This window comes from Pan paniscus, chromosome 1 (assembly GCF_029289425.2).
Source record: "Pan paniscus chromosome 1, NHGRI_mPanPan1-v2.0_pri, whole genome shotgun sequence".
NCBI classification, from domain to species: domain Eukaryota; kingdom Metazoa; phylum Chordata; class Mammalia; order Primates; family Hominidae; genus Pan; species Pan paniscus.
The window spans coordinates 127,330,416-127,342,677 of record NC_073249.2 but is presented as its reverse complement, the minus strand read 5'-3'; the positions used below and the strand labels follow the sequence as shown (position 1 = coordinate 127,342,677).

The 12,262-nt window shown below is 38.0% G+C and overlaps 1 protein-coding gene across 3 annotated transcripts in view; it reads left to right on the top strand.

Moving 5' to 3' along the window:
- Positions 1-11,672, top strand: part of PALMD (palmdelphin) — a 53,216-nt gene extending 41,544 nt beyond the window's left edge. The window contains exons 7-9 of one of the 3 annotated variants that reach the window (XR_004664943.3): positions 1,121-2,218; positions 6,153-6,271; positions 6,370-6,715. Coding sequence is in view for 2 of the 3 variants with exons in the window: in XM_003808461.5 (XP_003808509.4) it covers positions 1,121-2,218; positions 6,370-6,413 (1,142 nt within the window). In the remaining variant the exon portion in view is untranslated. Of the gene's footprint in view, positions 1-1,120; positions 2,219-6,152; positions 6,272-6,369; positions 6,716-10,626 lie in introns of those variants that run through there. The other 2 variants (XM_034931842.3, XM_003808461.5) reach the window with 2 other exon arrangements.
- The last annotated feature ends 590 nt before the right edge of the window (positions 11,673-12,262 follow it).

Here is a 12,262-nt window from a genome sequence, read left to right as displayed (position 1 = left end):
AGAACTTTGAATTTTACAGTGGAAGGAAAAGCTACTCTTTATTTGCAGATGGTAGTCATTTATTCATTCAACAAATATTTAGAGAATAGATACTGTGTGCCAGGTTCAGTTAGGCACATAGTAGGTATTCACTAAATATATCATGGTAGGGAGTGCAATACAGAGAATAAAGCAGAGAAGCTGGACAGGGAGAGTGCAGATGAGGGGTGTTGCAGTTTTTCTTGGGTAGTCAAGGAAGGCCAAGAACCACCAGGCTATAGAGGAGGTAAGAAATACAAAATGGGTTCAGAAAGAAAGGTGGGAGGACACAACAAAAGCAAGCTGTAATTTTGCACAGAATTCTATTCGCTTTACCTTTCCTATTGAAATTCCAGCCATAGGGATCTTACTTAGGTCATGAAGCAAATCTCAGCTTCCCCAGTTCTCTCCAGTCCATTTGTCTCAGTGCAGCTGATATTGCTGTATTTTTTAGCCCTTCCTCTACTTGAAAATGGGAGTGAAAATGAAAAGAAACATAAGGCAGAAAGAGAAGTGTGTGATTGTAGCCTTCTCCCTCCCGTTTCCATCCCAGTTCTACATTTAAACAGGCTCTCCACTGTGAAAACTTTAGAACACACCTCTATAATTTCACCAGGCTGCTGGCCTGTACAACAAGGATGTAACTTTATAAAATATACTGTACTAGGCACTTTGCCCACTGTGATGCACAGTCCAACATATTCTTCTTGACTAAAGAAGAGATTGATTCTGCCCATTGAGAAATGCAAAAGAAAGTATATCCATCTTGCTGAATTTATTAATAGGAAAGAGGATATCTTTCGGTTCCCCATTGAAATTCTTTCCTATTTGGAACCATCAGCTTATCTTCTCTAATCAACTTCTCTTCTTCAACCCTTTCCATTTTTCAGTAACAATTCCATACACCATTACATAAAAACCCGTGTTATTCCAGTTGGTCATTATATCATTAATGAGTAAAATCAGAAATTTAAAAAATAGACAACATCTCACATAAAAGAACATGAAGGGTCTACTTAATATAAAAATAAACACAGTGAAAGCAGGTTAGTTTACAAAAGAAAAGTTAACTAAATCAAAGATCAAATTTGTTTCTTAACAGCTTTATATGCCATGGAAATTAAAGTTGAAAAAGACTTGAAGACTGGAGAAAGTACAGTTCTGTCTTCAATACCTCTGCCATCAGATGACTTTAAAGGTACAGGAATAAAAGTTTATGACGATGGGCAAAAGTCAGTATATGCAGTAAGTTCTAATCACAGTGCAGCATACAATGGCACTGATGGCCTGGCACCAGTTGAAGTAGAGGAACTTCTAAGACAAGCCTCAGAGAGAAACTCTAAATCCCCAACAGAGTATCATGAGCCTGTATATGCCAATCCCTTTTACAGGCCTACAACCCCACAGAGAGAAACGGTGACCCCTGGACCAAACTTTCAAGAAAGGATAAAGATTAAAACTAATGGACTGGGTATTGGTGTAAATGAATCCATACACAATATGGACAATGGTCTTTCAGAGGAAAGGGGAAACAACTTCAATCACATCAGTCCCATTCCGCCAGTGCCTCATCCCCGATCAGTGATTCAACAAGCAGAAGAGAAGCTTCGCACCCCGCAAAAAAGGCTAATGACTCCTTGGGAAGAATCGAATGTCATGCAGGACAAAGATGCACCCTCTCCAAAGCCAAGGCTGAGCCCCAGAGAGACAATATTTGGGAAATCTGAACACCAGAATTCTTCACCCACTTGTCAGGAGGACGAGGAAGATGTCAGATATAATATCGTTCATTCCCTGCCTCCAGACATAAATGATACAGAACCGGTGACAATGATTTTCATGGGGTATCAGCAGGCAGAAGACAGTGAAGAAGATAAGAAGTTTCTGACAGGATATGATGGGATCATCCATGCTGAGCTGGTTGTGATTGATGATGAGGAGGAGGAGGATGAAGGAGAAGCAGAGAAACCGTCCTACCACCCCATAGCTCCCCATAGTCAGGTGTACCAGCCAGCCAAACCAACACCACTTCCTAGAAAAAGATCAGAGGCTAGTCCTCATGAAAACACAAATCATAAATCCCCCCACAAAAATTCCATATCTCTGAAAGAGCAAGAAGAAAGCTTAGGCAGCCCTGTCCACCATTCCCCATTTGATGTTCAGACAACTGGAGATGGGACTGAGGATCCATCCTTAACAGGTAATAAAAATGACAAGGCATGCCACTGCTGTTCAGTCATGTGAGCAGCTTCTCTTGTGCTAATGCAGTCTTGCTTTCAGGCTTCTCTGACCACCTCATAAACTAATACGCACTGAGATTTTTTTATTAATGCTGATAGAGATTATTATCACCACAGTAAAGTGATTAAGTCACTTCAAAAGATAAAGAAAGTAAAAATAAATCATTGCCTTATTTGATATTGTATTGAGGAACTTTAATAACTTGAATTTCATCTTCTATCATGGTATGGTGTTGCTTGTGAGTGTATTTGTGTCACTAATATGTTGGATCATCAATAACATATCTTTTTCCACTAGAATCTGATGACTACTTTATTTGTGCCTCACTGTGATTTAAACTTCTTATATAAGTTAACAAATTGCCTTAATTCTGCAAGAAAGTACAAGAAACAAATTTTATTTTCAGATTATTTTATTACCTTGCTGTATCTTGTTTCTCTATACGTCTATAGTTTCATTAATTTTATTTTCCTAATTTTTCTACATTTTAAAATAGAATGTTAGTTTATTTTGTGTTTTCTATAACCTTTAACTTTGCATAGTGTTCCCCAACTTAGCATATTTATCTTTTCTATTTTCTATATATTTGCGTTTCTCATTCTTTGCAAAATTTTTATAGCTTTATAGCTAACCAGCTATTTTAGCATTGAGTGGAAAATAACTTTAACACTTTTTTTCTACAAAAGTGATAGCTTCTCAATTTTAGATTCCTTGTTATCACTTAAATACTATATTCTAGTTATCATTTATAAAGAATAAATAAGAACCTAACAAAATCAGTTATAATAGCTGTACTTACCTTGGCTAAAGATGTAAATCAAATTACCCTGACATACAATTTCTGTATGTTTGCTAGGGATAGTAATTTTAAATGTCTCTAATGGAAGGATTCTCATTAAAAAGCAATAAATATTAAGTACTGGCTAACTTCACAAGTCAAACTTGATAATTCTATGGCAGTGTGGTAGTACCTGCACAATTACCTACACAATTCAATAATGTTTCTTCCTCTACAACCCATAAGCCCAATATTAGGTAGCTAATAATACAGTAAAATGAACCTTCTCCCATTATTTTAAGTAGTTAAAGTAGGTATCCCAAGGATAAATTTAATTACCTGAAGAATTTCTAAGCTTTTGGAAAGTATACACGTATATAACTTCCTCAATCAGAGTTGAGTGATATGTCCCACAATGGAAAGTTGCAGATACTAAGTTTCTTTCCATCTTAAGAGAGAGCTTTGGTCACTGATCAAACTTTGCCATCTTAAACTCATTTTAAAAACAAAAAACACAGAAGACTTAGAAAAGAGGAACACACTGTTTACGGTCAATAGCAGTGACATTATCCACTATAAAACCTCCCTTTTCTGAACTTGGATATTAGCCAGCTCCTCCTGAACACCCTTATTTCTTCTCCTCTAACCTTGTCAACACATTTACCCCATGGAAAATGACAGGAAGTGACTAACATTTCCAGACAACACTAATCATGCCCCTGAACTAAAATAATGAAAACAGGAAAACCTATTCCAGACAAAGTAACAATACAGAGTTCTGTATTATCAATCAAAGTATCTTATAAACAGAATGCTCCAAATTCCTTGCCTTCCACCATGATATTGTTTTACATTGCTGTTTTCCAATTCGGCGTACAGACTACAGAGCTGATGTGTATTTTTTTAAGTAGGTTTTAAAAATAAGTAAGTCACAGTGTCATATGCCCCCACATGCCATCCATATACAAAGAATACATAACCACCTACGTACTTCCATTTCACAAACACCAAGTGGGTTGAGCTTCTCCCCATAACTCCCCCAAAAAATGCTTATGATACTTGAAAACTCACCATTTAGGTCAATTCCTTTATTTATGGTATAAATCCCCTATTTAATATAAATAGCCCTGGTAGGCATAATAGTTAAGAATTGTTAGTCTCTTTTCCCTTGGTATAAATATGGTTATCAATGCCTTATCTAAGAGCAATTTTAATTTGGAAAACAGCATGAAGAAGAAAGAAATGGAAAAAGGTGGACCCTGGAGATTCAAAAGACAAGATTTTTTTAGTCAAAATTTTGAACAGAGTAAGACATGACAGAAAAATTCAGGCAACATTATGTCCATCTGCTTAATGTAAATATAACATATTCATAGGATAAAGCTCAATGCCAGACACTTCCACCATTGCATGGCCCCAGCCAGCTTTGCATGGGAGCTCACTGCTACCCCTACCAATCAGGGGGTAGTAGTTGGCTTTCTTTGGTAGTCCTCACCAACCTATTCTTGTACTTCCAGCTCTATTCTGTCCTCTTAGAGGTGTCAGTGGCATTCCAGGATGAAGTGGTGGGTATCTCAGCTCTGGGAGTTCACATGCTACTGGTGCTGATTGCCAACCTGCAACAGCCATTAGAGTCCAAGGGATAATGAGAGTAAGGAGACTTCTATCAAGTTCAGCCAGCTGAAACCATGCATCTAAAATGCTATGGGAAGAAGAGGCAGGGATCAGAGAGGAGCAGAAAATAGAAGTAAAAAAGAGAGCTGATGGCCCAGGGTTTTTAGCTGCTAAACCAAGCCTTCTATTGCCAACATGCTCTGGCCCCATGCATTTACTGGAACTCACACTACCTACTTGCCATAGGCTTGAAAAAAGGAAAGAAAGGAAAGCAGACTCTAGCAAACTTCTCTGAATGTCCACAGCACACAGGATGTGCCTGATTTATGGAATCTTACGGAGAGGAGTGACTGTAAGAAAAAGCAATTTGCCCGTGACTTAAAAGAGACTCTTAAAAAGCCCCTCACTCCTACTCTCTTTTGTTGGTAGGGGCAAGATAGAGGTCCATAAAATCCAACAGTATAAACTTCATAAAGACTTGCCTTCTGCCTTCTGCCTTCTCTTCACCTTCTGCTATGTAACTACAGCCTCTGCCAGCAATCGAGACCTGCTTGCTACAGAGCACATTCTCTCAGCTCGTCCTAAATTCTAGGGAATACTCTTGGCCCTGCCACTAGAACTGATCATCCCTGTTAAAGTTTCAAGGGAAATAATGCTCTTTAGCTGCATTGAAATTAAAATATTTCATATAAGTGGCGTGACAATTAAAATAATCATGGTCTTGTTACAGAATTAGATCCCATCCCTTCTCATATTTGTGCAAAAAGGTTTCTTAGGTATGGGGTCATTTCCATTGTCAAAAGGTAACCAATATATGGTATACAAATGAGGAAACATGTCTTCCATTTTACTTTCCATGAGACAAAATTGTGCAATCAGTTACATAGCTTGTTCTTGGGCCATATTACATGTGAATGTAATATTAGATCATTAACATAATCTTTAGATCAGTGCCTTGAAAGCATCTCTCAACTTTTGGAACATGACTAAGGCAGCTCTACACTGAAATCCTAAATAATAAGAAGAGAATACCAGAATACTCATCCAGAATACCAGAAAAGTGTTATACATTCTAAATCTACATTTTAAAAAATGCTTTCTACATTCAATATATTATTAGCAGAAGAATATATCCAAAAAGATATATTTGCCATTTTAAAACATACTTATATCTTGACAAAGACATTTTATAATCACTCCAGCTTTTAATAACTTGTTCCTGTTGTTTCATTCGTAAAGAAATTTGTTTTTGTTATTGTATATCCAAAGGCCAGAGCTCCTTTGGGAAAGGAAGTTGAATGAGCTGAAAGCAAACACGATCATGAAATAGAGTTTAAGTGTAAACACCATTTTATTTTGGCAGTACATAGCTCAGAAATGTATGTAAAACAGTCATCAACCTATAGGAATGTGTATGTATGGCTAATAGGGAAACTGTGCACTAATCCTGTATTTGTTCCACTTGTACTGTTTGCTCTACTAATTTTTCTAATCTTTATAGAAATAGGTTCCTTCTAGTTCTGAACCTGCTTCTGCCCTAAGTTAACCATAGCTTATTATTTCTACTATCTTTTTGTGCTACTAAATCAATGCTCACACTGTTGGATAAAACCATCTGAGGTATGTTCTAAACTTTCCTGCATTCTATGAATGGCCATTTAGAGTAAAAATTGAGGATTTTTTTTTATAACTCTCTTTTTTTTTTCTTTAATTTGCAGCTTTAAGGATGAGAATGGCAAAGCTGGGAAAAAAGGTGATCTAAGAGTTGTACCACCTATATAAACATCCTTTGGAAAAGAAACTAAGAAGCATTTGCAAATTTCTCTTCTGGATATTTTGTTTATTTTTTCTGAAGTCCAAAAAATTATCATTACAGTGTACCATATTAAGCCATGTGAATAAGTGAAAAATTCCCAAAAAGCTGGGGAAAACAAATGTGTAACTTTTCCAGTTACTTGACACGATTCAGTGGGGGAAAACCAGCATTTTTTATTCTATTGATACCAAAGCATTTCTAATAAGAGCTTGTTAAATTTAAGAATAAAGTTATTTAAAATATTCTGAGTATAGTATATTAACTGGCATTGTAATTTTGATGATACAAAGATTGAAAGATCATAGGAAAGCATTGCACTTCATCACAGAGGTATTCAACTCTGACAAATAAATATGTCATCCTGAATTAATAATGCCTTAATAAAAGTACATCCTCCTGCTAAGTATCACTTCAGTTGGTTTGGTAGAGACTTCAAACCCTTGCACATATCCAAAAGATGCATCTCATAATGATCCTCAGATTTGGGGACTGAGTTTGGATTGTCTGGCCAGTGCACAGATGATAACCGGCACATTCATTCTTCTTAAATTATCATCCTTTCTTTCACTCAGTTCAATGTGAACCCTGTGGTGCAATGACTGACTATGACCTCAGGGTGTTGGATAGAGGATGTCCCATACCCTCAAAGAGCACAGATCTGGTCTAATATTTCACTGATTCTTGTGAACAAGTTAGGCAGGGGTGGCCCATCTTTTGGCTTCCCTGAGCCACATTGGAAGAATTGTCTGGGCCACACATAAAATACACGAACACTAACAGTAGTTGATGATCTAAAAAAACGCAAAATAAATCTCATACTGTTTTAATAAAGTTTATGAATTTGTGTTGGGATGCATTCAAAGCCATCCTGGGCCACATGCGGCCCGCGGGCAGCAGGTTGAGCAAGCTTGAGTTTGAATCTTAATATTAAAACTAATAGGAATGTTTACAGCATATTACTTCTAAGTATTCTGGCCAAGATATTCAATCCTAATTTGAAGCAGAGTACTCCCATGACAATAAATTCTTTCCTACCCTGCCTTATTTTACGTCCCTCCTTCCAACCCCCTCGAGATCCACTCCTACACACCTTCCCCTGAATCATGCCAGTATATATTATCCAGCTCGTCCAAGTCTTTCCATGAGAGTCTGTTTCCTCCCAGGACAGAAATTGAATTTCCCTGCTGGGACTATGTATGATCAGACTTTATCTTAATTATTGGTCTGAAGGTAATGAGAGGTCGGAGAAGCAGATGATTCTGAGGAGGACATGCATTAACCTGCAAAGCCTCCATTCCAGCTGAGTGGTTTTGCAAGGGGCAGCTGTTCTCTAGCGGGAGAGAGCTACTTCTGGTGGCCTGAAATGTTCTGGGAAAACTGGAGGTTCAAATTTTTGAAGTAAATTACTTTCAACAAATACCCCTATTCCAGGTCCAGGGACTCCTTCCCTTTCATGGCTCTAAGTTTAGCGTAAGTGACCTCTCAAACCTGCACGTTCCTTTGTTGCCCTGCCACCCTTAGGATTGAAGCATGGGTTTTATTTTCACACAGTTTGCCTTCTGTCTACAGCAGACATAGTTCTCTTTAAACATTGCCATGATGCCTGCCTGGCTTTCTGGAATGCCCCGAAATAGTTGGCTGGTCTGAGCCTAATTCTTTTTCTTCAAAGATTCTAAGGCAATTATCAAAAAGCAGCCAACTTCACAGCACATGTCAGTACATGATAATATTTTGCCCCGTACTAGTCAAGTGCAGAGCTACTTTATAACCTACCTCTTCCCTTTTTACCTGTACCTCATCTCAATCCAGTATAAGGGAGAGTCTTAGTAACTGTAATAGTACAGAGACAAGGTACTGCCTTCTGTTCACCTTCTGCTATGTAACTACAGCCTTTCCAGCAATCGAGACCTACTTAGCAGGTATTTTGTACCTGAGTACAAACCATGGGTTATAATTGAACACAATTTGCTGCTCATATTGGTCCAGGTTTGGCTATTAAAAGCTCATTCAGTTGGCTCCTGTGCCCCTTTGACTTATCCATATAAGTGATTTTGCTTAGTTTCTTCCTTACTTTCTGGCATTACAAGATTACCCAGTCTCAGCTTCTTAGTAACTATAATAGTACAGACAGCCAAAGGTTGTTACCATTAACTTATCACACAGTCCTCATTGCCCTCTGACCAGTGAGTGGACTGTCCAGTTCCAGAGTCCCATTCAGAGCATCTGCTCTGTAGAGCCACTCTTGGTTCCAACAAGAAGTACAGCCTGAAATTAGGACTTGGGTACAGTAGTTTGAGAAGTGATCCCAGGAGTAGGAAGAAAAGCACAGGAAAGAATGGTAAATATAATGGTATGTAATAGAAGTTAATGCTTTAGGCACCAGAGACTGAATTTTACTATAATCTCAAAAAGAGTGTACAGAAAGCAGCTAACATTGTCTGTCTGAAGGAGAGAACTTTAGGGCATTTATCCACCAGCTCAGGTCCCTCATTGAATGAGGGAGCATAAATTCCCCCACACTTCTGGATTGCACTTGCATGAGAGTCACACAGGTTCCCTTAGTGCCCAGAGTGAAAAGAAGAAAGAAGCACAGAACATGCCTCTAGAAGGATGGTAAGTCTGAACTCACTTGGAACTGTCCACTGCAGCTATGGTGCTGCAAAAATGGACCATGGGGAAATGACACAGGCACCAACAGTGTCTGCTACACTAGCTGTATAACCCTGGGCAACAAACAACTTACCTGAGCCTGTATCCTTATCTATAAAATGAGGTACATGTCACATGTCTAACACAGTCATGTGAGGACTCAATTTGTCAGCGAATTAAAAGAACCAGGTGTCCTGCCCATCATCAAGTCTGGCTGAGGTGTCACACATGAAGGTAGACACCATATACCCTTATCATTTCATATCTTGGTGTTTTGTATGTTTAGTGCTCATTTTAGGTCAATGGGGCATTTCAAGTTAAGTGGAGTAGAAGTAAGTAAAGGAAAAGTTTGGGGAAGGGTAAGTGAAATAAAAGTTCAGGGTATTTTTTTCCCAGAGACATTCAGTTGGTCCAGCTCTATTTGTTGAAACACTATTATTTTTCACATTGAATTACCTGGACACGTTTGTTAATTAGTTGGTCCTAGAAGTGAGATCCTACATATGGAGTCTCTGCTCTATTCCATTCATCTGCATATCTCTCATGAATACTGCACACTTTATTTATACTGGTTAATATTGTAGTTTTATAATAAATATTGGAATCGAGTCGGGTTAGGTCCTCCAATCTTATCTTGTTTTTTTAATACACTTTAAAAACAGTTTTAGATTAACAGAAAAATTGAGAAGACAGCACAAAATTACCACATACCCTGTACCCAGATTTTCCTATTTTAACTTCTTACATTAGCATTGTACATCTGTTACAATTAACAATCCAGTAGTGATACAATATTATTAACTAAAGTCTCAAACTTTATTCAGATTCCCTTAGTCTTTAGCTAATGTCCTTTTTCTGTTCCAAAATCCCAAAAAGAAAACCATGGTACTTTTAGTTGTCATGTCTCCTTTTGCTCTGCTTGGCTGTGACTCTTTTTCGGACTTTCCTTGTATTTGGATGACCTTGACAGTTCTGAAAATTGCTGAGTATGTATTTTGTACCAGGGTACAAACCATGGGTTATAATCCAACACAACTTGCTGCTCAAGTTGGTCCAGCTTTGGCTGTTGAAAGCTTGTTCAGTAGGCTCCTGTGCCCCTTTGACATATCCCTGTAAGTGATTTTGCTTTGTTTTTTCCTTACTTTCTGGCACTACAAGATGACCCAGTCTCATCCTATGTATTTCTTACCCCAGTTCTGGAATCAGCAACTTATCCAAGAGTTTCTGTTGCTTTTATTGGAGAATGATACAGAAAACAAAATCTGGGCACTAGGCATGCTCATTGCTACTTTGTCTTTTTAAACATTGTCTTGACCATTTAAGGTTCTTTGTCTTCCCATGTGAATTTTAGAACCAGTCTGTAAACCCCTTCAAATGAGGCTGCTAGGCTTTTGATTGGAATTAAATTTATAGATCAATTTGGAGAGAATTTTCATTCTAATATTGTTTGCTGATCCATGACCCCAAGAAACCAAAGGGCAAGATATCTACTTATACCTTCTTTGTGCAGATGCGCAGAGAACCTAAGAAGAAAAACCCAGTGGTCCCTGTCAATTTTGCAGAATTTTCCAAGAAGTGCTCTGAGAGGTGGAAGACCATGTCTGGGAAAGAGAAGTCTAAATCTGATAAAATGGCAAAGGCGGATAAATTATGCTATGATCGGGAAATGAAGGATTACATACCAGCTAAGGGAGGCAAGAAGAAGGATCTTAATGCCCACAAAAGACCACCATCTGGATTCCTCCTGTTCTGTTCAGAATTCTGCCCAAGATCAAATTCACAAAGCCTGACATCTCTATTGAAGATGTGGCAAAAAAGCTGGATGAGATGTGGAATAACTTAAATGACAGTGAAAAGGAGCCTTACCTTACTGCATTAGTCCAGTCTCATGCTGCTATGAAGAAAAACCTGAGACGGGGTAATTTATAAAGCAAGGAGGTTTAATTGACTCACAGTTCCGCATTGCTGGGGAGGCCTCAGGAAACTTACAATCATGGCAGAAGGCAAGGAAAAACAAGCACCTTCTTCACAGGGTGGCAAGATGGAGTGAGTGCCAAAAGGGGAAATGCCAGACACCTGTAAAACCATCAGATCTCGTGAGAACTCACTATCACAAGAACAGCAACCGCCCCCATGATCCAATTACCTCCACCTGGTCCCACCCTTGACACGTGGGGATTATCAGGATTACAATTCCAGGTGAGATTGGGTTGGGGTCACAGAGCCAAACCATATCAATCACCAAGGCAGCAAAGCTGAAGGAGAAGTATGAGAAGGATGTTGCTGACTGTAAGTCTAGAAAGTTTGATGGTGCAAAAGGTCCTGCTAAAGTTGCCCAAAAACAAGTGGAAGGGGAAGATGAAGAAGACGAGGAGGAAGTAAAGGAGGAGGATGAATTTTAAAAACTGTTCATCTATTTTAAAAATGCTTTTCTATAATGACTTTGTGTCCTACACCTCTGATAAGTTCAATTAATTTTAGCATTTTTTAATATATTCCTTAGGATTTTCTACTTAATGATCAGGTTGTCTGCAAATAAAAACAACTTTACTTCTTCCCTAATCTTATGACTTTTATTTCATTTCATTGCTTTATTGCACTAAGGCTTTCAGTACAATGTTACATATAAATGCAGAGAGCAGGCATTCTTTGCCTTGTTCTGATTTTTCAGAGGGGAAGTATTATCTTTCACCATTGAATATAATTTTGGCTGTAGGTTTTTCCTGGATGCTCTTTATTACATTGAGGAAGCTTCCACTCCTAGTTTGCTAAGTTTTTACTATGAATGTGTTTTGAATTTTGTCAAGTGCTTTCTCTGCATTTACTGAGATCATCAAAAGGGTTTTCTCCTTTTTTGTCTAAACTGGTGAATTTCATTGACAAATTTTTCAGATGTTATGCCAACAGTGCATTCTTTGCATAAATCTCATTTGGCTTTGATGTATTACTCTTTGTGTAAGTTGCAGAATTTAATTTGCTAATATTTCATTAAGTACTTTTTTAAATTATGGATTTTCAGTTTATGGTCACGGGGAATATAGTCTGTAGTTTCCTTTTCATGTGATGCTTTTGTCTGGTTTTAGTATCAGGGTAATGCAAGCCTTATAATATTAGTTGGGTAATGTTCCCTACTGCTCTATTTTCAG